Below are 24589 nucleotides of genomic sequence, written 5' to 3'. Positions count from 1 at the left end.
GTTTCTCTGATAATAATAATATGTGACCTTAAAAGAGGGGTGCTCAGAACAACACACACAGGAACTGGACTGCTGGCAAACTTTGAGCCTGCACTGACCTGGCATGGACCTTTTGTCTCGTGGTGGCCGCAGTGGGAGTGGCCTGGGTTTCTGAGATTCAGGAGTTCCCTGCTCAACACAAGGTTGCCTTGGGTGGCGAGTTCTGGGCAGCGGGTTCAAGAGGGCTGTGGAGAAGCTGCCAGTGGGGCTGGAGGACAGCTGTGAGAAGGGCGGGACCCTGAAGCAGTTCTTTCAGGACCAGGGAGCAGCAGCTGGTGGGCTGTTTTTGAAAAGCGGAATGGCTCGTGGGCTGGGATGGAAGGACCGTGGTGAACCAGACAAGAAGAGTCCTTGTTTAAACAACAGAAAGGTGGATGTTGGATGGTGTAAAAGCAGTTCAGGAGAGGGGAGGCTGCCATGGGAGGTTGTGGTGCAGCTGGCACAGTCCAGATGGTGTGCTGGGAGGCTGGGCATGAACTCCTCAGCTCACCCTCCCCCAACATGCTGCCCTCCAGCTGCAACTGGTCTGCAACTCCCATCAACCCTGAACATTGACCGTGGTGGGTGGGACTGATGGGAGTTGTAGTTCACCAGCCGGGGGGCACCAGGTTGGGGAAGCCCGCCTTAGGAAAGCAGCTGCCCCCTCAGCCCCCTCCCTATTGCTACCACCTGCAGAACAGGGTGGCTTCTGTCAAGCTGCTTCATAAGAATGCCTGTGAAGTATGTGGAATGATGCATCATGCAAAATTCTTCTTGGGCTTTGGACACACCCAGTGTTTGAAACTCCCGTTGTTCTAGGCGCACTTTGTGACAGGGAATTTCATTATCTTGAGCAGTTTCTGAGCTCTGGGTGCAAATACTGTGCCTAAGATTTCAGAATAAAACTGCAAAGTGAAAGGAAAGGAAGACCTTTTTCTGCCTCCCCACTTCCAGCTACTTTCTGAAGACCAGAGAAGAAACCCTCTTAAGAATATTAGGGAGGGGGGCACGCAAAGGACTAGACCATGTGAAAAATGAACATAATATTTTAGCTGCAGTTCATTCATTTTCAGCTTTGTATTCTTGTTATAAAAAAGCGCGCCTAGACATTCTGTTGTTGCACCCTTTAAAGGTCCCTTTAGCTCCTGGCTTTCCTATCTCTGTTTCTAACCCTGCACACATTGGGGCCTGAGGTGTGCTAAAGGAGAGGCTGAATGAATTATTTGCCTCTGCCATCCTCACAGTCAGAAATGTAGGGCAGATAGGTGGGCCTGGACCCACTTTGACAGGAAGGGGGCTTGAGGAACTGAGGCAGATCGCAGTGTCAGGCAGGGAATATGGGAAGCTGGTGTCAGAACTTGGACGTAGCCCACAGCAGTCAGTGGCAGACGCCTCTTGGCCTTTCCTTCTCCCCAGCTCTGCCTTGAAACACACCCTCATGCCAGCCTCTTATTACCTGAACCAGCCAGGGGAGGATGGGAATTGGCAGAGCAGGGCTCCCAGCGCCAGAAAGACAGGAAGAAGCAGCCTGCTGAGGGATTCGGAGGGTGGGGGCAGCTGCCTCGTCCACCTGCCTGCCTTCCTCTGCTAGGGGCAGAATCCTCAGGGACCCTGGAAGCGGCTTAAGGCAATGGAATATAGACTGTGGGCCTGCAGAGGCTGGCTGGCTGGCTGAGGAATTCGAACTCCGCTCTGTGGTGGTTGTCCCTCTGAACAGAAATCTTTGGCAGTGCATTTGCTTTTGTAATGGCCTCTAGGTGGAGATGTTGCAAAGGAAGACCTTGGCCACAGGCCTCTCAGGTTATCCAAATACTGTTTTGGCTGCATTCACATGACCATTGATTCCATTCTCATGGCCTTCCCCAACTGTTGATTTCCATGTTAGGTTTGAGTTTTCACACAAGGTAACAGCCACTTCCAGAACTATAGTGGAATATAGTGGATCATATGGAATCAAATGCTAAATTGCTCTATTATTTGTAATCAATTTTTTTCTGGAAGCAAATATGAGCACTAAGCTTGCACTGCACTACAATAGTTTGAGAAGTGGTTTTTACGTTGTGTGAAAACTGAAATATAATGTGGACTTAACAGTTAAGGAAAAGTCATGAAAACGAAGTAAACTGGCAGGTGAACGCAGCCCTGTTTGTTTGTTCAGTTTCATTCCTACCTTTCATCTACGCAGTCCCAGGATGTGATACATAATAAACATCAGTCAGCAGTGGTGCCATCTGTATGCTGATAATAGTCAGCACAGTTTCTGTGACATCTGTGGTGTGGCCAGGGAGATGCGCCTGGACTCTGTGGTGGGCTGGATGAGGGCCAGCAAACTGAAGTGGAATTTTGACAAGGCCAGAGGTGATCTTGTGGGTGGGAGGGCGGCTCTGGGGCCTGGGAATGAGAGAGGCTGCCTGTTCAGGAGGGGGGGGGTGCTCCACCCGGAAGGGGCACTCATGTGCCCTGGGGCTGCTTCCAGAGCTGTCGCGGCTGGAGGCTTGGTTGCAGCCATTCCTGTGCCTGGAGCTAGTAGCAGAGGAATGGGTAGGCAGAGGAGGTCTAGCGCACGTCAGGCCGTCCAGGCGAGGCAGAGAACTGTGGAGACATGTCCCCCAGCGCCACTCTCTGAGACCAGGTCTGCAGGAAGGATGGGAGCTCCAGCTGCCCTGCGCCTCCCAAGCCACACAGACAACTGATCCAGAAGCAGACTATGATCTATGGCAGTGCTTCCCAATTGTTGGTCCGTGGACCCCAAGGGGTCTGTGCAACCCACCCAGGAGGTGTGTGGTACCATACACATAACAAAAACTACCATAGAGAGATCAAAATTTTAAAAAGTAGGGGGTCCATGGCTTGACTTTTGAAAAACAGAGAGTCTACAATACTTAGCTAATTGGGAACCAGCCGATCTATGGTGATCTGTCATGTCTATGATGATGATCCCCCCTGGTATGAAGGGTATGCGCTACAAGCATTGTTTTGGGTAGTAAATGTTCCCCAATGTAAACCCAGGGTCAGCTTGGGATCTGTTTGCAAAGCACTGATGAAGAACAGGTTCCAGGTGTTTTTGTTGGCTGGAGGTGAGGCATCTTTCCCCTCTAGGTGGGAGCAGAAGGGTCTCAGTGGGCGGCTCCTTGACCTGGATAACTGGGCAAGAAAGACTCTTCACTTGGGAGCAGCATAATCTGTAGATCTGAAGTGGGCAGAACGTGTAACAGACGGAAGTTGGATTAATCAAGAGGCGCTAAGGCAGTTGGGAGGGGGGAGGCAGTGCCCGTCTGTCCGTCCATCACAGCTGCTTGTGATTCTGCTTTGAGCTGGGCTGTTTGCTTCTCCACTGCAAGACGTTTTTGGAGCAACTTGTAATAAGGCCATCATGTTCATTTCAATCTGGCATGCTCAGAAGATGAGCAGGAGGATCCTGAAGAGTGTCCGGGAGTCCAGGCACTTCAATCTTCATATTTTGGTAGGTGAACTAACATAGCCCAATGATGGTCCGGTTCTTAATTCCAGGGGAGATACTTCTGATGCATAGAAAATGTGTATCTTCCTTTGGCATTCTTCAATTTACAAATATTTAAACCACGCTTATTACGGGGGTGTTTTCAAGACCAGAGGTGGGGAGATCCCTGGAGTCAGATTCAGGAAGATTTCGGGCATCTTCAGATGGTCCTTTGCTTTTGTACAGTAATGCTTGTGCACGTCATTGCTTGGTGAGGCAGCTGGATCCAGAGCTTGACGGATGCTGGGCTTCTCTGGTGGGGGTGCCAAATCTTCCAGAGCTCAATCTCTTTGTTCCTGGGACCAAGCCACATCTTCCCCCAGAGGTGCTGTTTTTTTGCTTTGAATGTGTGTGGGTTTTTTTAAGAAAAAGAAGGAATGATGCTTAATGTTCCACATCTCTGCCATTCAAGGATTGGAAGATTTATTAGCCTTTGTATCCTCTCCCCTCTTGAGTACATATACCTGATGCCTCTACTCTTTATTTGAGTGTGGACCCAGGCAAGGGGATAGATAGAAGCTTTTACTAGGAATTGGGGTCATCCGATAAAGCCAACTGGCAGGCAACTTGCTTGATCTGAGCACAACACAAAACTCACAGGATATGCAGTGGGATCTCCCCTCCCCATCCCGTGAGTTCCCTGTTGTTGTGGTGCTTCCGTCCAAGGCCCTGCTTCCTTGTCTCCAACTCTCTTTCTCCCTCCCACATTCTCCTTGCTGTGATCCACTGGTCAGGAGGAAAAGAAAAAGAAAACCAGCCCTTCCAGACAAGATGTAGAAGACAACTCCAAAGAGATAAATCCAAAGTGAAACCCACAGCAGAAAAAAACAGCACTGCCAAAATGTCTTTAAAATGTCAACAACTGTTTTGAAAACTAGAAGCCCTGGGGAAATAAGGTCTTCACGTTGCACTGGAAAAGACCACACCCAGGACTGCGCCCCCTCCTTGGTCTCCATGGTGCCCATGGCAGCTATGAAGAAGGTGCAGGCCATTTTGCACGTGGGTCACGCTGCTTGCCAGCCCCATTGAAGTGCTTGTGCTCCCTGGCTGGTTTAGCCTCCCTGGCTGAAGCCCAGCAAAAAGCATCACTGCTTAACACACATCCATTTCAGTAGCATTTGGACAACATCAGTTATGTGGGGTGGAAATTTTTGAATTTTTAGAAATGCACTGTTTCCTGAAATAAATTAGGAACATAAATAAATGAACATAATGCCAGCCATCCAGCATGCTACAGTTAGTGTGTTGACCGTATTCAGTGCCTATATATTTTCTTTAAAATAAGGTAAGGGTATGACATTGAATCATAGGGCTGGAAGGGACCCCCAAGAGCCATCTAGTCGAACCCCCAAAGCTGTCATGTAAGTATTCCAATAAAAATAGTTTCCAAGTAAAGCTTTGAATCTGTTTGCTCTGTCACTGTAACCTCACTGGCAAAAGCCAAACTTTCTTCTCCTGTAACTTCTGTATTGTGGCCTCTAAAGGCAGCCCCCCCCCGCTCCACCTGCAGGGACCCCCCCCCAGTGGAGAAGTGAGAGGCCCACTGCATCCTCTGGCCTCTCAGCCATCCCTCCCAGGATTGCTCTAAGTAGGCTAAGTCTCTCTCCCCCCCCCCGCCCCCCGCCCCCCGGTTTGGATTCCAGTAAAAAATCCCCACAGCTTTTATCTGTGATAGCTTCTGTTTCTGTTTTGACAATGTTGATTAAAGTAATCTTAGCTTGGTTTCCTTTGGGATGTCCCCATGTGATACGTGAGAGAAATAACTTGATACTTTTGCAAAGAGGAACATGATATTATTGCTCATGTAGTAATGTTAATCATCTGTTAATTACATTGTCCCTATTACGGTATAGCTTTTGCATGTAAATAAATTCTATAAAAAGAAAGCAAAATCCCCCCTCTCAGATTGCAGCAAAAGTCATTTATTTACATTCCCTCTCAAGGCTCCTTGTAGGAGCCTCACATGTCATTGGCTTCTGTGAAGACTGGATGTCATTTTAAACTAAAATAAGTTAAATCTTGCACATTAAGCCTGGCCCAAATTAGAGCAGAGGTTCTTATCTTTGATGCTGACTCAGCCGCAGGCTCAAGTAAGGAAGACACACACATGCCCAGGGCCTCACCTTTCTCTCCTGACAGTCACTAAAGGAGAAACTTTAAGAGTTAAAATTAATTTTGACTGCATATTGTTGAGACGTTGGAAGATATTAAATCACTGTATGTTGCTGTTAGCCAGTAAGAGGTTTTAGAGGTTTGCTGCTGCTCTGAGTTGATAATTTCCCAGCTTCCTGCTATTGAAGGTTTTTCCATGTTTACTTGTCTGTTGAGTAAGCTCTGAACTGAGCATGAGCCCTCGAAGGCTCCCACTCTCACATACTTCTGAAAACCAGTTCCAGAAACTGCAGGAGAAGAGAGGAGCTGCTTGGGGACTTCCCATAGTGGCACCTGGTTGGCCAGGGAGAGCAGCGAATGTTGGACCGAATGGGCCCCTGGCCTCATCCAGATGACTCTTCTGGGGTCCCAAGGAGCTCTTTGCATTTTTATCTCATTAATGACTTAGGGGAGGTGATCAAAAGTCCATCTAGAACTTTTTCAAGTGCTACAGAATACAGTACCATAATTCTAAATGATCTGAATAATTCCTTCCAGAAACCACTCACCTAGCATTGTTGAATATTCATGTATATACAGTGGAACCTTGGGTTGCGGACATAATCCATGATGGAGGCACGTCCACAACCCGCAGAGTTCGCATCCTGAAGTGCCGCGTCTGCACTGGCGCGATTTGGCGCTTCTGCACATGTGTGAAGCATGATTTAGCGCTTCTGTGCGAGCAGCAAAACACGGAAGTAACCCGTTCCGGTACTTCCAGGTTTCCTGCGGTCCACAACCCGAAAACACATAACCTGAAGTGGCCGTAACATGAGGTATGACTGTATTATTATGCAGCTTGCAGGATCAGATAAGCGAAGAGGAGGAGGAGCACTATGAGCAGCCTTATTACCTAGCCAGACCTTTAGGCCACCTGGCCTGGTCCTGTCTCTGTACCAACTGGCAGCGGCTGTTGTGATGTCAGGCTGCAGTTGCCCACCTGGAGATTTTTGCACCTGCTGCGTGTGCTCCATCTCTCCATCGCTGGGCCCCTTCTCTGGAGAGGGAAGCTTGCAACAGAATGGAAAGTGCTAGGACTCGGAGTGATGGGCAGCAGCCAAAGCAAAATGACTCTCTGGAGAACCTCTGTTGTTATTTGCGAGTCAGCAGCTCGAGGAGCTACAGATTTTCCATTAGGTGGTTGTATTCATTAATTTATGTATGAAATTTATGTGCTGCTTAAGATAAGCATAAATCTCTTAAGCAGTTAAAATATAATCAGGAGCAAATAAAGCTATATACCATAGATAAAAATTAGTGGAACACTAAAAGAAAGCTTAAGAACCAGGAATCGGAGTCCAGGGAAGTTTGGGTAAACACAAACATCTATAAGAGGCATTTAACCTTGCTTGTTGTCTCCGTCTCTCAAGCCAAGGGTGCTGCTGCCACAGCACGAGCCCTCTTCTGGGTCACAAAGTGACCAGCGTCCGGAGACCCTGGTTCCAAGTTGCTCAGGGCTTGGACCCTGGACTTGGCTCCGTGGCTGAGAGGCAGCTAGTGGAGAGCTTGGTGTGTGCAAAGCTGGGTGCCCCACTGAGCAGCCTAGAAGCTGCATTTTGTATGAAGTACAGTTTGTGAACCCCAGTCTTTCTCATTTTCTGCTGTGGCACCTTATTTTTGGATATTCACGGGGCTGTTGCATCACCTTAAAAAGAGAGGATGTGGCCTGATGGGGACGCAGGAGCACTTCTGCGTAGGGGCTTTCGCTTCGAGAGAATTATTTGGACGTGGTGTTTCCCCCCAGTGACATTAATCTCCATCTCTGGTTCCAGTTTTCTTCCTCCCCTTTGTGTGAGATGCGTCCTGTTTTGCGGGTGTCTCAGTCTTGCCTTGTTAGCCTGCGGGCAGGGATTGTGAACACCTAACGATACACAATATAGCAGCTGCTTGTTGGTTTATTATGGGATGGAGGAAATAGTATGAGCAATTACTGTGCTGCTAGTTTCTAACAGGTGAGAAATGGAACCTGCTTGTTGGGCTTGCCAAAACTACCACTTGTGTAGTTTCAGAGGTTTGTTCTGAGGCTTAAAAGGGGCTTCTGGTCTGTGTGTGTTTAAAGATGCTTCCATATTATTAATAACTGTTTAGCCATGAGGTGGGTGGGCAGTGCTTCTCCCCCTTTTCTGGAGTGGCTGCAAGCAGCCGCAAGGCACCTCTGGCTTTTTCGCACAGGCGCTGGTGGCGATTGGCTCCGGGTGTTCCTCCCACCCGCCCAGCGCTGTGCTTTGTCAGGCGTCCCCAGAGAGCATCTGTTGTCTGATGCTGACAGCATCCCTCTCTACCTGCTAACGGGTCTCGCTCCCCGAGTTCCACTCCGCCTGCCTCACTGATGACAAAAGGAGGAGGGTTTTGATCTTGGCAGACCACCGAAGCAGATAGCAGCCTGGAAGGTGGCAGGATTGCCCCTTTGCCTTCCACCCATGGAAGTGCCCCCCGGGGGAGTAACAGGTGCAGCAAGAGTCTGGCCACGGGCGCGATGGATGGGAGCTGGCCTGGAGAGGAGCCTGAGGGAGGGAGGCTGGCTGCTGTCCTTCCCTGAGTGATGCAGCTGTAATCCTGCCTGCGTTTGGCTGATCACTCACTGTGGCTCAGCAGCTGACGGGGACCCACCCCTGCCTGCCTGCCTGCCTGCCTGCCTGCCTGCCTGCCAGCCACCTGCTGGGCTGCAGAGATGAATTACATTTTTGGAAACAACACTCTGCTCTACTCGCGCACCAGTCGGGGCGGCAACCCTGGATCCGGCCACAGCTCGGGAGGGCCCAAGCAGAAGCTGTGGGCAAAGAAGGGCTCTGGGGATGCCCTGTCTTCCGAGGAGGCCGAGACTTCGCGCTGGCAGCAGATCGCTGCCTTCTTCACTCGCAGGCATCGCTTCTTCTTCTTTGACTGCATCTCTGTGGCTGCCAGCTCCAGCCAGGTAAAGCGTCACTTGTTGAAATCGGGGGGCGGGGGGGGGGAGGGTGAGGGCAGCCATTGATAGAAGGGCTGGATCTGGCAATGGGATCTCCTTCCACAGCTGCCAGGATTAGGGCAGGGTTAGAAGAGGAAGGAATATTGCAGTCAGCCTCATAGGTTCCTGGGTTTGGCTTTGAGCATATGAAAAACTTGCATGAACACCAGCTTGGTGGCTTAACATTTCTTCTGACCTGCCACATAAATAGGGATTTTGGCACAAATGTCTGACACGATTGGGGCTGCAAAATTAGACTTAGTCAAACAGCTGGATTCCAGGGAGAGGCTAGGAGGGCAACCTAGGGCACAGGTAGCAGGCTGCATGGCTTTGTTTGGTTGGGTGGGCAAGCGTTGTCCTGGAGTGAAGAGTCCTGACTCTGTTCCGAGGGCTCTGGGTCGCCAGGGCTGAGATGTCTGACCCCAACAGGGTCTTGGTGGGCCTGGTGAGATAAAGGAAGAGAACAGAGTTGGAAGTGCCTCTTGACAGGAGCTGGCAGCCAAGACCGGGAGGCTTCCCTCTGCAGAGCCCCAGGAAACGACCAGGCAGGGAGGGCAGTGAGTTCCGTTTCCCACCCTGAGGGCAGGAAAGGAGAGCACTCTTCTTCCCAGAGCATCCCTGGGATTGTAACTTGCCCAACTTTGTTTGAAAAGTTTCCAAGGGGTGAATTTCCACAGCTTTGCAAGGCAGCCTTGGCTCCTGCTGGGCTGCTCTGAGAGCTATGAAAAAATGTCGGGCTGCTTCCTTCCTGTAACTCAAGCACGTTCCTTTCATGATCCTTCCTGGGTGGATATAGATAGGGCAAGTTTTCTCCTCCTTTTTGGCACCTTGGTCAATATCTGACACCCACATGCTCCCTTGTGGCCTTTTCTCAGCCTTTACTTAGGACTTGCCTTTTCGACTTGAGTTCTCCCACCTCCGTGGTTTATACCAGCCACAAGCCCACAAGACAGGCCTGTATTGCAGATATAGGCAGAGAGGGTTGCCATGTCCTAGTGAGTTTGGGGCTGAGCCTGGCTGCTTCCTGGCTTCCAGCTCTCCCTCTGTCTCTCTTTTCTCTGCAGCCCAGTGGAGGCCCAGGGTCCCCCAGGCCTCTAGTTCAGTGTTTCCCAACCGGTGTTCCGCGGCACACTACTGTGCCGTGAGACGTTGGCTGGTGTGCTGTGGGAGGGAGTCGGGCGAGTCGGGCGGTGAGAGGCGGCGGCGACGAGGATCCGCGTCGAGCCAGGGGCGGCTCCGCGGTGGTGGTGCCGAGCGGTGGGGCAGCGCGTGCAAAAGGGAGGAGCGCGAGACAGCGGAGGAGGAGGAGGCCGGCATGTCCGGGCAGCAGCAGCAACAACAGCAGCAGCAACTCCCGGCGACGGCTCCTCAAGCCCCGCCGCCGCCCCCTCCTCCGCCCGCTATCGCCGCCACCACCACAACAGCCGCCGCCGCCTCAGTTGCCGCCGTCCCTCAGTCCCTCGCTCTGCTGCCTCCTCCCACCCCCAAAGCTTGGAGGTTCCCCGGCAAGGGGGAGGGAAAAAACTTTCACTTTCGTGCGTCCCTCCCGGCGTGACGCTGCGCGCTGACGTCACGGGGCTGTAATGGTGGTGTGCCGCGAGATTTTTTTCATTAAACAGGTGTGCCGTTGCCCAAAAAAGGTTGGGAAACACTGCTCTAGTTGCCAGCTAAATCTTAGTGCTGCTGCAGCACCTCATGAGCTCTCTGGCCTCATCCTTCTTTGCACATGTTCAGGCCCTTGATGTCCATACCACTTTTTTGCTAGCATTCTGTTGCTCTTCGCTGCCCAAGCATCCCATTCTCTTGCTCCAGGAGCATCATCCCATTCTGATGCTCCTGCAAGAGCGTTGACTTAGACTTCCTGCCAAATTGTTCCAAGGATGCTGACAATCCTTGAACCAGCTGAATTTCTCTTCTCCATCTGATTCCGATCTGCTTTAGTTTGATCTTGGCATATGTATTCAGTAAGTTTGGTATCTTTTGGTGCTTTCATCTACTCTGGTAAGACAAGTATAGCTGCTCCTGAGTTCGGATCCCTCGACCACAGTTGTCCGTGCAGTTGTCCTCAAGCTTGGATTACTGCAGTCTGCTCTACGTGGGGCTGGCCTTTAGGTTGGTCCAGACGGCAGCTGGTGCCTGTCTGCCCACGTTTCTGTTCTCACAGTGACCAGCCCGATGCTCCTATGGGGAACCTGCAAGCAGGACATCAGTGCTCTCCCCACTGTTGTTCCCCAACAGCTATTATTCCGAGACCTCATATCTGGAAGCCGTTGAACTTAATCCTTCACCAATTTGGCTAAACCCTTTCAAAGCCGTCCATTCAAGATGGTGGCCATCGCTCCAACCCCTGGGAGTAAATTCTATAGTTGTAAGTCTGTGCTGTGTGAAGAAATACTTGCCCATCTTTAATTCTCCAATATTTAGCTTTGTTGGATACCTCTGGGTTCTTCTAGTATTATGTAAAAGGAAGACAAAGTTGTCTTTATTTCTACCACACCCGGCATGATTTCATGGACTTCTATCATGCCTCACCTAAACTAGTTTTTAAAAATAGTTTAGTGTTGTTTTTTTCTAAAACCAAAAAGCCCCTCACAGCCTTTTCTCATAGGGGAATTGCTCCAACCTCTTTAGCATACCTTTAACTCCCTTGTTCTCAAATGGTCCAGTTGCTTCCCCTGATTCATTGAAATATTTTTTATTGTGGATTCTAATGGTCTTGGCTATCTGCTGCTTGAATTCTTTTTTTGTACCCCTTACTGTCTGCTTGTCTTCCTTTTGCCAAAGTTTGTGTTCCTTTTTGCTCCCCTCATGTGAGCAGCCCTTCTGGTTTTTAAAGGGAGCCTCCTGGCTGCCTCACAGCTTCCCTGACCGCTTGCTGACCACACGGGTACCCCCTTGACCTTGGTGACACTTTTCCTCCTCATCTATAGTATACATAACCATCATGACTGTTTTTTACATTGATTTGTCACTTGCTACAAAATCGGCTCAAAACAACGTCTAATTATAAAGGCATTCCTAATAGAAAATGTAAGACACACAGACACACACACACACACACGTATACGGGAACATTAATTAGCCAAAATCTTGCAAGAATGTAAAAAGAAGAGATGCTTCTTGAACACCTGTGAAGACTTGGACATGGCCATACTTGTGATCCGGTGCCTGGGTGACAGGAGCACGTTGTCTGGCACCTGGGGGAGCATTGCACAGTTGGGGAACCACCAGAGTCAAGGCCTCTCTTCTTGTGGCCGCCCTGTGGACCTCCCCCAGACGGTCCTGGCTGAGTTCCTATGATGGTGGCCTTGAATAACCCCCAGGCATTGTGGAGAGATTTGACCCTCTTGACAACTTTTCACCTTCCTTTTTCGCAGTCCCCTCATTTGAGTCCTCCTTGCTTGCGTGCTTGTTGTAACCTGCCCTGGCACCCCAAGGCACAGGGTGGGATATTAGTTTTAAAATTAATTAAGAAACACCATTTTCACTCCTACCCCTGAGGGAGGCTTTATCCTGGACTGAAGGCTCCTTCGCTCCTATCTCTCTCTCCCCCCGCCCCGGACTTGTCTGTTCAACTTTTTAGTACCAATGGATTGCATAAATGGAGTCACCTTTTTATTTTAAAAAATCCATTTATTTTACATTGTTAGCAAGTACATCTCCCACAGCATACACCCACAAACCCATAGAAATGGAAATTTTTTTGTTATTTATTTATTTTTATTAAAGATTTTCTTGGTTTACAAAAGTATGTGCAATGTCTCTCTCTTCTTTTTTTTCAAGTAACATTTTTTACAGATCAGTTTCATTTGTTGAGACATTAGGAAGAAAAGGGGGAAAGAGGTGGAGGGGGGAAAGGTGAGTGGGGGTGGCAAATTTTTGTTATTTATTGTATTTGTTTGGCTCCAGACGCACCCCCAAAGCCTCAGACCCATGCCCAAATGCCAGGGAAGATAAAGCTGCCCCTCTCCTGTGGCAGAGGTCTTGGGGTTGGCATTCGGAGGCCCACAGGGCGGGGGTGGCTGAGTGCTCAGACAAAGGCCTGAGGCTCCCAGGGAGGCTTGTGTGGGGAGAGGGGATGCAGGAGGTTTCCAAGAGTCGTAGGTTGAAAGCAGCCTGTGGGGCTGGGCTTGCAAATGAATTGGCAGCCAGGTCTGAATTAGTAAAACAAGGTGGTTAGTGTATGAAACATGGAAAGAACAGGCCTGTCTGGATGCTTCAGTGCAGGGGGCAGCAAGAACTCGCATCGCCCCCAGCCGCTCGGCCAATGTTCAGGGATCACGGGAATCCCTGTACTCTGGGCACTGGTGGCTGCTGCTGAGGAGTTCTGCCAGGTGCTGCTCTGGAGTCACCCTGCTGGCGCCAGTAGCGCCCGTCTCACAGGCGCCCAAACACCGAGGGACAAAAATGCCCCCCAGCAGCTTGATGCCGTTATTTGTGGCAGGGATCCTGCAGCATCCATTGTGGGCAGTTGCAGCCCAGTAGCTGCGGTTGCCACTGCAGAGTATGAAAGCCTTTAAGCACTCCAGTGGCTTTCAGGAGAAGGTTTTTGGCAATGACCCACCACGGAAAGGCTGAGCCAGGGATGAATGGGGAGGATTAGCTGGGTGGGGCAGGGTTAGCTGGGGTGGATGGTTAGGAGCCAGCAGGTGTCTTGCTGTCCCACAGGCAGAGATGCAAAATTTCGGTGAATAACAAACAAACATGCTATTGCAAAAGGCTTGGGAAGCTCTTTATCTATGCACGTGGAGCAGTTAAATCTCAATTTGGTCTGGCATTTTTCTCCAAGGTGTTGCTTGAGCTTAAATGCTTCTAAATTGCAACCAGGAAGGCTTGCTGTGTGTTTAATTTCAACTCGCCAACCCTCAACATCCCTAGAAGGGGTGGCTGGAGGAGGAGAGGGATGGAGATTCTTCCTGTGTGCATCACATTTTCTTAGTAAGCAGAGCTCTATTTAGAACGCTGAAAGCCACTTGGATTTTCAATACTGTATTGTGAATAATTTGGTATCACCTGCAAATTTGGTCACCTCTCAGCTCACCCATAACTCCATATTGTTTGTGAAAACTTTGAAAAGCGCCCGTTCTTATCTGTCTTCATTGTGAGAGCTACTCTGCTATCGAGTTCTGGCAGCTGTGTAGCCCAAACAAGATGACGGAGAAACAAGAGGGGGTGGGGTATCAGACTGTGCAGCATCCCCCCCCCCCGCAAACAAAGGTTTGCAAAAGTAGGGGGGGGGGAGCACAAACTGAGGGCTGGTGTCAACCTGTGTCATCACATCCTACTGACAATTGAACATGCTCAGTGTCTTAGAAATCCCGACGGTCTGTTGGTTTGTGGGGGGTGGGAATAGAAAACTGGCAGGTGGGTGAAAAGCAAGACTGGCTGCCTGCACACCAAACAGGAGCATTCTCTTTGGCAACACCTTGTTGTAGATCTCATGCTCTGTTTTGTATTCTTTAACCATTTACCCATTCAAATGAGGACTTGCCTGCTAATTCCAGGACTGTGAAGGTTGCTCAAGAACCTTCGTCAGGGAATTGGTGGAAACCTTTTGAAAGTACAAGAATTTGATGTCTACCAGTTCATCTGTCTACTAACTTGCTTGTTGGCATTCTAAAATGACAGTCTGAAATGTTAGTAAGGATTTCCTTTTGCAGAAGCCACGTTGATCCAGCTTCAGCAAGACTCAGGAGTTGTATCTCACAAGTTTCCACCCTTCGGTCTGGAACAAATATTAAGCTAACTAGAGCTGGGAAATATTAGGTTTTAACATCGCAGTGTGTCACCAGCCAGACATCGCGGTTTGCCGATATACCATGATGTTGAAAAAAGCTGCATTGGTCCCATCCCTTGCGGTGGTGGGTGAAACTGCCACATCTCTCACTGCGGAGCCAAGGCTCTTTCATGCCAGAGCCTTGCAGGGCCCAAGCCCCCTGCTCAGCTGGGGGGGGGGGAGGCTTGCGCCTCCCCAAGATGGAGGGAGCCCTGATAGGCTCCCTTGGCAAGGCTAATTCGCCTGCGAGGGGAAGGGGGGGCAGCAACCTCCTTCTCCTGGGAGAAAGAGGCCACTTGCTCCCCCCCCCCAGCTGAGTGGGTCTGGATCCTCCTCCTGCTCTTGTGCAAACAGAAAAATTATTGGGGCTTCCTCAGCTTGGGAGCAGGAGCAGATTTACGCCCCCCCCGATGACTCGTGTGAACTGGTGGCGGGTCTGGGTCTCCGTCAAACTGCTTGGCTAGTAAAACCACCGTGGCCCCTGAGTCCCTCTGTCTCCAGCCCAGCGCGGCTGCAGCTTGTTTCTCCCTAGGCATGCTGAGTGCTGGGGGGGGGGGACTGAGGAGTGGCAGAGGTTTCACCCGTGATACAGCGCTGAGTGAAACCCCCATTGTGGTGAGCCCCTCTTACCGGTCCTGGGCAATATATCAATATATCACCAGGCCTGAAGCTGACCTGCCTATAATTTCTTCAGTCTCAAGTCTTACTTTGGCTACTTTCCAGTTCTCTAGAATGTAGGCTGATTTTAGGGACAAGTTATGTAATTTCCTTAGAAGACCAGCATTCCCATTTACATTCTTTAACTCGCAGGTGGATGCTGTGGGGACCTGGTGACTGGTTAACTTTTAATGTCAATAAGCCCTTGTTGGCATGTGGCTCAATTTTTTGGGTCTCTCTCCCCCCCCCCTCTCTCACACACACAGATTAAATTCTGCTTCTCTCCCTCCCAAGTACTCTGTCTGCTCCCTTGTGTAAGGCTCCATCATCTCCCCGGCTGGTCTCTTGCTTCTGATGTATTTAAAGACATGGCTGTTGTTTTCATTATGCATCTCTCAGATTTTTTCTGCCTTCCCACTCGCTGCTGGGAACTAGAGCAGTGCTTCTTGCCAGTGGTGTCTGTTTGGCAGGGATTGTGTGAGCTGTCAGTAGATTTGAAGAGCCCAGGTTGTGCCTCAATTCGCCGGCCGTTTCCCAGGGCCAGGAGTGGGGCTGCAGCTTTAGCCCTCTCTCTGAGGTCATGTGCTTTCCCCAAGCCACTGCTTCTTGCAGATGGTTGCGTGAAAAGAAAGCCCCGTGGGCAAGCGCCTGCCTGTGTGTGGAAAGGCTCCATGCCGCTGGGACACCTGCACAGCCGAGTGCCTCAGCCATGTGGAGCCCCTACTCACGAGCAGGCACTTGCAAACGGGGCTCCTTTCTCGCACAGCTGTGTGCAGCATGTGGTTCTGGGTGGTGTGTATGTGGAGGCAGCTCTGCGGTGCCAGGTGAGGCCGAAAGGACAGCCCTCTGCGCCCCACACTTAGGCCCTGGAGTCTGGAGAGGGTCGCATCCTGCCCTCTTGTGTGCAGTTGTGTACGGAAATGGCTTGGGGATTCTCCAGACACACAACCAAATGCAGAAGCACCAGCAGATGTTTCCCTTCACATTTTTACAGTATATCACAGATGTCATCCTGAGCTACCAAATTGCCCCTCTTCCTTTCTCCAGACGACTTCTTCTTCTTCTTCTTTTTCTTCCCCTGTAATGTTGGATGAATAATAATAATATAGGTTGCCAGTTCATGTTTTTAGGTGAGGTGGTGCATCATATTTTACTTCCAGTTTTAAAAGAAGCCATAGGAGATGCTTCCTTGGTTACCTAGCAACTGTGTGATGTCCCACCTGGGTCCCCACCTCCAGTAATTCCTTTTAGCTCCTGCTGACGTGAAACCAGCTGGAATCAGACCCTCCTGCGCTCACTTTCCTCTTGTCTCTTAAGTTAAGGTTTCATCAAGGGGGAAAGGGCCTTATTTGGGGCCAGTTGATGACCTTCTGTGGGCCTTCCTCTTCTCCCTAGTAAGAGGCAGAGTGAAATCATGTCCTGCTCTGTCTTCCCTCCATTGTAAGGCGCATGTTATGTCCTGTGGCAGATCAGGCTGTGAGCAGCTTGGCCCATGCAGGGGATACTTGGGACGGGTCTCTTGTCCTGGGGCCATGTGATGAATCCAGAGGCAGCTAATCGTGTGCTCCTTGCTGTGTTCTGCCCAGGTGTTTGATGCACCTGAGCTTTGCCAGCTTTTTATTCATGTATCTCAAGGATTTATATGTCCCCTTTTAGGGCATAGCCCTTACAAGATCATATACAGTCGTACCTTGGATCCCAAACGCCTTGCAACTCAAACATTTCAGCTCCCGAATGCAGCAAACCCGGAAGTGAGTGTTCTGGTTTGCAAATGTTTTTTGGATCCCGAACGTTTGACGCGGCTTCCAATTGGGTGCAGGAAGCTTCTGCAGCCAATTGGAAGCCACGCCTTGGTTGTCAAACGTTTTCAGAAGTTGAACAGACTATACCATGATGAGGAAAGTTCCATTAAGATCCACCAGAATGGTCAGACCAAAAGAATTCTGTGTCCTAAGAATGCCAGGAGGAAACAGCAACCTAAAAACTTTGGGGAAGGAGAGTCTTCAGGTCAGGAGCCATCTTGGATTAAGCTGTTCTGCAGACGTTGGTGTCCAGTTTTCTTTCTCCTGTTCCCTCACAGTGGTGGCTCTGGCTTGCCTCAGAGGAGGTCTTGGAAGTCACACATGACCCCTGCTTCCCAGGAAGGGGCTGAAGAAGTGGTCTGCTCCCCAGGGAGTCCAAGAGCTGGTAAACCCAGGGAAAGAGGCCCCAGAGTGTCTCAACGGTGGGCCCCTGCGCCTCTCCGCTGCATCCACTGCCCCCTGAATTCTGAGCTGTCGAGTGAGGGGGATGCAGACCCTCTTTCTAATCCACAGAGCCCATCTCTAAGGACTAGTTCCCACCCGGCAGCCCCTTGCACCTCCAAGACAGACGCACAGCAGTCTTTGGAGGTAGGGGGTCAGAGTTGTGGCCCCTTCTCGTACTCTACCACTCTTTGTCTTCAGCAGCTGCAATCCACCAGATTAGCTTGGGGGCAGGATGGTTTGGGAGGTCTCTGGAGTCCTCCTCACCTAGCAACTGGAGCCCACCACACCACACACTCCCTCACTTGGTAGCTCCTCCAGCAGGGACGCTTCCTCCTCCTCCACCTCCTTCGCCCTCTCTGAGGGGGGCTTTTCCTTTGCTTTGGAGAGAGGCCGTGTGTTTCCAGCAGTGCTGGGAGGGGGGGTTACAGCTTTTGGGTGTCTTGGTTGCCTCCTTTGCAGGGCCTGGAGGCAGCATTCCACTTGAGCGCAGAAGGGCTGGCCTGGCCTTGGCAAGCAGACCTGGCCCTCCCCAGCACACCTGCAGCCATGTGATGCACTGATGAGCATTTGCCCTCATGCTCAGTCGTGGCGCAGGGTCTCAGGCTTCCTTGCCGTGTTGGAGTTTGCAGCATAAAGGCACTGTGGACGTGCCAGGTGACCTTTGGCGCAGCTTCTCTTCCCTCTGCAGAGCATTGATTCTGTTTGCCTGGCAAAGGGGCCGACAGTGTGTTGCCCAATGGGACGCCTTCTGTCTCTGGAGAGGGCGTGCAAAGCCAGGCTTCTGCTGGACTGGCCAGGAGAGCATTTTGCTCGGCTGTCTGGAGGAAATGTGCCACTGCCTCTCCGCTTCTGCCTGGGCTCCCTTTTAGCTGGGCTCCGGGATGGCCGCCTGTTCCCCCCCACGCAAGTGCTGCTGTGGGGCTCCTGACGGCTGTGAAGCGGGGCCTCTGAGGCATGCTGGCTCTGCCACCAAGGCCTGGGCAGAGGCACCTCCGGGGCTCCAGCCTCAGGATGCAGCCGGGCAGCCGCCTTGTGTTTCAGCCACGCTGCCTGTGGCACCCAAGCACAGGGGCAGGTTCACCAACCTGCGCGACAGTGTGAAGAAGAGCCCCACCAAGAGCACCGCCAAGGTGAGGGCTGCCAGCGGGTGGGGCTCCGACAGCTCGTGGTCCAATTGCTCCTCGGAGAAGGTAAGCCCCCCCCCGGCTCCGCCCCAGCTCCTTCTCCCTCCGTGCAGGACTCCAGCGCAAGGCGTCAGCTGGAAGGGGGCTTGCGTGCTCTTGAAGCGCTTTCCTGCTCCCTTGAGTTGCCACGATGCCAGGCCAAGGAAGGTGGTTTCCCCACAAGTTGGTTGTGAGTGAGTGAGTGTGCAGGAGACCTCAGGCTGGTTTTCTGAGGATTTGGTTTTCTGTGAATGGAACTGTAAAATTGTGCAACCCCCAGAGCCTACCCTTTGGAGGGGCGTCAGCAGCAGGAGTGGTCTTTTAAACACTTTAAAAGGTATTTGGGTGGGGGGGGGCACTGAGGGGGGTGGCTGCGTGTTTGTGGGTAGGAAACAAGGGGCAGCACATGATGAGGAGCAGGGCTCTCCAGTGACCATATTGATTCTGTCCAATTCCAATAACCTATTTATAAAGCAGGTCACATGCTGTGTGCTTGCAGAGGATTGAGTTGGAGCAGGGCTTGGCAGCCTTTTTCCTCACGCTTATCTGCTGACCGGGAGAAGGAACAGAGTGGCTGCTGGCCAGGATCCTGCCCCTCTGTCTCTGACCCCCTCTTCTCTCCCTTTTGGCCCAGGTCACTCTGCCTCACTAGGGGGCCATTGGCATTTGGTTGAGGGCTCCGTAAAAATAGGCCAAATAACTTGCCTGTGGCCCCAATTGAGAGGCCGGCTTTCTTGCCCTGTGCTTCTGAAGGGTGGCCGGGCTTGAGAGGTCTTTAGGGCACTTGCTTGCCTCTTTAGTAGTATTCATTTACATGCGCTGAACATTTACATAATGCCCAAGGGAGCTGTTTCTGCTTCACACCCTGGCCAGGCTTGTGCCCTGGGGAGTCACTTGGGCAGCGGTTTGACTTGACTCCCAGAGGGACACTCCGTTGTCTCTCGAGACAGATGGATGCCAGCAACAACCATTTATTTATTAACTTTTTTGTACTGCTCTTCATCTGAAGATCACAGGGCAGTTCACCACATAAGCTTACAAAAGAAGAACACAAAGAACATAGGGAAAAACAAAAGTAAACTAATAATCTCCGTCCCACAAACACATTTCCAAGGCCGTTTGAGTGTGTAATCAGCAAAAGGCCTGGTTATAGAGGAACATTTTCTCCTGGCACCCAAAGGTGTATAACGAAGGCTCCAGGTGAGTCTCCCTGGATGGATAGGATAGATGGACTCGGCCTTCGACTTGCTGTGACGGCTGTCTGTCCTGCTCCTTTCTCCTTTGGTCTTTAGTCTTAATAAACTCCCTGAAATTGATGTTGGGGTTGGGTGCATTTCTGCAAGACTCAAAAGGCGAGTGTGCGAGGGCTTGGGCAGTGGAAAGCCAGGTAAGTTGGGAGGTCTCTCTGCTTTCCTTCTAAAGGTTTGCCTTGTGCTCCCAGAAAGAGCCTCCCCTGCCTGTGGCCGCCCCTTGAGAGGCCTACCTGGACTGGCCGTTGTGGGAGGAGGGCCCCCAAAGGTCTCCCCCCCCTTCTGTTACAGTCCTTGCTGCTCACTCTTCCTGGCTCTGTGGAAGTGCCTAATAGGACCAGTGAAGTAAAAAGGGCAGGTGCATTATTCTCTTGAGTGATTGTGGATTCAGCCTTGTGTGTGCTGGATGCCTCTGGGTAGGTGGAGATGTCTTAATAGCATTGTGGTCCACCCCCCACCCCCCGATTCCCCCCCTGGCAGGGGGACGCAAGGGGAGGAAGGGGCACTCAGCCGCAGTGCTGCTCTGGCTCCCAGCAAGCCCAGGGCGCCCCCAACGTCTGAGGGTTTGACTTTGCGGATGCAAAAATATGACCTCCTGCTCCGCTTTTGTCAGCCCGCTTGGTATCTGTTGTCTTCCCGGTTTAGAGTGTGCCGCGTGAGCAGCTTATGGGCTCTGGTGATTAGGGGTGTGGGGAGCAGGAAGAAGAGATGCTCAAAGGCTTCTTCAAGTGCTGCTTTGTTGCTGCTGGTAGATGTGTGTGCAGCCAGGCTTTACAGACTGCTGGCTGTGCAAAAATTACTTTTTAGTGGACAGTGATCCTGTCAAGGGGTGGAATTAAGGATGTCGAAGACTCAGGGGTGAGGGAGCATCCTGATAACTCCCCCTCCCATTTCGGGGGGGGCATTTATTATATATTTATTCAAGTGTTTATATACCACCCTATTGCAAATCCTCAGGGCAGTGCATAGCATAACATTTAAAAGCAGTGTGAAGCATTCATTAGAATGACAGGCTACTCGAGGGACATTTTAAACTAGGCCTAGACCCGTTGGCACCAGAAGGTTTCCAGGAAAGTCAGAATTTAGAGTGGTGGGTGCTGTGCTCTTCTGAGCAAGCAGGATAGTGATGTCTGCCTGGCCCCCCTCTGGCCCCGTGAGGCTTTTCCAGGCAAGCGCACAGTAAGACCCTGTCTGCCTCCTGCTGCTCCTGAAGGCAGGACTCGAACCAGTGGCAGAGTCCCACTAAGCAGGCGAAGAGCTTTCTGACAGAGAGCTGCTCAGCAGCAGCATGGACAGCCTCTCCAGGGGGTGGCCTTTCCTTCCGCGGAAGTTTTGAAGCAGCAGCTGGATGGCCACCTGCCAGGGATCCTGCAGCGGCAATTGCTAACATTGTAATGACAATTTCCCTTTTCAAAACCAGAGAAATTCAGTGATAAAAAAGATGTCAGTTCATATAGCCTCTGTATAGCCATGGACACTGGAGTTTGATTGTCTTTTGTGTGTGTGTGTGTGTGTGTGTTAACATATGAACTAGGTTATAAGATATTATCTGATAGGAAAACCATTGTTTGTATCTGTATTTTTTCTTTTCCTTTTAACAAAAAACCCCCCAAAAGTAAAAAAAATTAAAAATTGGGGGTGCACAGGGATCGGGAACCTGTGGCTCTCCACTGGTTGCTGGACTCCAGCTCCCCCCCCCCCCAGTGCCAAGGGGGCTGGGGGCTGTGCAGAGGGGGAGGGGGAGAGGCCTGCTGGTTTCAGGCCACAGTTACGTCTACCTCATCTTGTCCTCAGCTCTACAAATCCAGCTGATTGGAAGCCAAGAAGACTAGAACAGATGTGCCACAAGTTGTGCTTGCTTACTCCTTGCAGTGCCAAATCCAGGAGAGCCTGGGACTGGCAAAAATGCTCCATGTTGTCCTGGGTCTCTGAAACACAGCTGCAGCCCCGACTCCTGGGGTCCTTTGCAGCAGTGCCTCTCCGAGGGAGACCTCCCTCTGCCCCGGTCTAGCGCAGTCTGCATACTGGCCTGGGCCCACTCCCAGCACACAGGAAAAGGTGGGGCGTCTTTGCTGCTTCCACCCAGGCACTCCAGCCTCCTCCTATGGATTGGGGTCTGAAAGCCCAAGGAAGGGGCACATGGAAAGTAACTGGTAAGCCGTTGTGATTTCCAACACTGCACAGCATCTCCATTGGTAAAGGGGCATCAGCCTTCGCTTCCAGTTTCCTGAATTTGTGGAGCTTGAGCCGACTTAGAATTGCAGAGTTGGGAGGGACCCCAGGGGTCAGCTAGTCCAGCCCCTTTTGTGAGGAAGCCTTGACCCTCAGAATCACTTGATGAGCCGTTGTGTTGTGCCTTGCTGGTGAGAAGAAAAGGGGAATGTGTGTGTATGTTTGTGTTTTCCAAAAGATGCTGGGGTTGCAAGTTTGTCTTTGGAGCAGCCCCTGCTGGACCTTTGCCTACAACGGCCCCAAATGTGAGCCACGTGCGCTGGGGTCTTAGGCGATCCTTCAGCATTTGGGGAATGTCTGCTCTGCGGCCAGTTCCATCCGCGAGAGCCCTGGGGGGGGGGGAGTGCCTCTTCCACCCGCAACCTTTAGATTCAACTCCTGACTTCTCTCCATTCATGCTTTTAGATACCAGAAGCTGTTCCTCTTTCTCTTCCCGTTGTCTCTGTCCTGCCAGTCCCTGCTGAGACCACACTCATCCCATCTTCCATCTCACAGGTTTTTATTCCTCACCCCACCCCCTGGCATGCCAGGGCCTGTCTTGCTACGGTTGTCTCTGTGATTGCATGCCTGTTTGGTCCTGGGGTCCTTGGAACTCAGCGCAGCTTTTTCTTCCCCTTTGGGCATGCTGCAGAATGGAGTGGTTGCATTGCCTCCTTGGGCTGACTGCATGTGCATCTCAGGGGCAGGGGAAGGCTTCTCCTGCACAAGGCCCCAGGCCAGGCAGGAGCTGAGCACCGCCTGACCATGTGGAGAGCCGCTGCCCAGGCGCCTGGCTCAACTGCTGTGGCCCCTGCCATGAAGACGCTGGCCTGTTGACCTCTCAGGACTCCTGCTGCACAGCGGTGCTGGGGGAGCGGCTCCCCCTGCTCCATCTGCTCAGAGGCCAGGCTCTTCCAGGGAGACGCCCGCTGACTTCCTGGTCCGACTGAGGGGAGGGGAAGGGGGTCTTGGCACTCACGGCGCGCCTTGCTGCAAAAGGCAGATGGGTAGGCTGGCTAATCCAGGCTAATTCTTTTCTCAGCTGAGTCATTCTCCACATACATAAAAGATGCCTCCTTAGATTTGGCTCAGCAAAGCGCTCTCTAAGTTGTTGGTCTGGGGCAGTTGCATCAGAACTGCTTCCTGTTCTGGAATGTGAAGGTGAGCAGCTTGTAGGCTTTATAGTGAATAAGATGACAGGTCCCTGTCCCAAGGAGCTTACAGTCTAACATTAGTAGTTTTTGAGGAGAGTCAAAGAAGAAGTCATGTCCAAATGAAGAGAACTAAAAGGTGGGTTGGGGAGTGCAAGCAGGCAGTAAGGGATGCCAGCTCTTGCTCTAGCACATAACATTTGTCTTCTCACAAGAGCAGAGAAATATATGGGTTGGGGAGGTTTGTGGGATTGCGTCAGCAAAGCATGCCTGTTGCACTCTGGCTTCAAAATGGGCTGCCGTTTATTAAGCGCTTTGGTCGGGATCCGTTTTGCTCTTTCAGCTGCAACTGGCCTCTTCCTCTGGGTGTCCCCTGGTATTTGCTTTCAGGAGCAAGCAGCTTGACCCTCTTGCACTGCAGAGTGGGCAACCCTTAAAGGGAGCGGCAGTCATCTGCCCAGAAAGAAACAAGGCTCTGTGGCTTCCCTTTGGGCATTCCTTCTAATTCACGGCTGTTATATTTTTATTCCAAAGGCAAATCCTCCTCCAGTGGTGGTGAACACCGAAACTTTGGAGACCCCAACCTACGTAAGTGTCTATTGATATTTGATTGCCTTGTATGTCTTTCCAATGAAGCTCAGTGAAAACATATGCTCTGTGCTATGCTAATTTTTTTTATTAAAAAAAGTGGTGAATCCACATTTACGTAGTTATGCTTTAGCTTCCCATATCACCTGGGCTATCTATCTATCTGCAGGGAAATAAGAAAGCTCTCTGTGGTGGGGAAAGAGAGAAAATCTCTTGCCATGTTAGACGTTGGGGGTGAACCAGTTACACTTGATAGGTTTGAGGCATCTGCAATGCAGAGCTAGCACTGGGCATTGGTTGCCCCACGATGGGGTGGCACCTGCCATCAGCTCCTAGCTCAGCTGAGATAGATGCCCCGACCGGGGTGTGAGGGGAAGAGGGCTCTGCCACGGAGTTTTGTGGGTGGAAGCCGAATGGAACTCCGGGCTCAAAGGCAGCATGCAAAGTGTCTTGCTGGTTCAAGCCAAAGTTTACACTAGATTAGGATTGGGGAGCTTTTGAGAGGTTGCTGAACTTACAACTGCCATTGGCTTAGCAAGGATAGCCAATTGGCAGGCATGATGGGAGTTGTAGTTTAGCAACACTGGGAGAGGACGGTTCCCCACACCTGCCCTAGACCAACATTCTGTAGGCAACAGTAGCTGGACAGATGTCTTTGGAAACTCACAAGCAAGACATGCTGGCTAATAACTATTTAAAAATAAAATAAAATTAATTGCTTACCACAGGAAAAAATGTCTCAAAGTGACTTACAGGTGTTTTTTTTAAAAAAAGCATACAATACCAAATGTAAAACTCATCAAATGATTTTAAAGAATTAATATTTTTTTTAATAAAGTGCCCATCCTGCAATAACATAGCACAGCTCCCATTCCCCTCATCTAAAAGATGAGCCCGGCATAAAGAAGCACATCTTCACTGTGCCTAAAGGC

At 51.1% G+C, this 24589-nt stretch overlaps 1 protein-coding gene across 16 annotated transcripts in view; it reads left to right on the top strand.

The window, feature by feature from the left end:
• DLG1 (discs large MAGUK scaffold protein 1) overlaps window positions 1-24589 on the top strand; it is a 126118-nt gene that overhangs the window by 54558 nt on the left and 46971 nt on the right. For 7 of the 16 annotated variants that reach the window (XM_082224035.1, XM_082224038.1, XM_082224036.1 and 4 more), the window contains 2 exons: window positions 22345-22434; window positions 23604-23657. In XM_082224035.1, the coding sequence (XP_082080161.1) occupies window positions 22345-22434; window positions 23604-23657 (144 nt within the window). Of the gene's footprint in view, window positions 1-4795; window positions 4879-7951; window positions 8583-17128; window positions 17439-22344; window positions 22435-23603; window positions 23658-24589 lie in introns of those variants that run through there. The other 9 variants (XM_082224029.1, XM_082224028.1, XM_082224042.1 and 6 more) reach the window with 5 other exon arrangements.

This window comes from Podarcis vaucheri (assembly GCF_965113315.1).
Source record: "Podarcis vaucheri genome assembly, chromosome: 5".
Taxonomy (NCBI): Eukaryota; Metazoa; Chordata; class Lepidosauria; order Squamata; family Lacertidae; genus Podarcis; species Podarcis vaucheri.
Note: the sequence above shows the minus strand (reverse complement) of the source record. Positions and strands in the feature narration are given on the sequence as shown.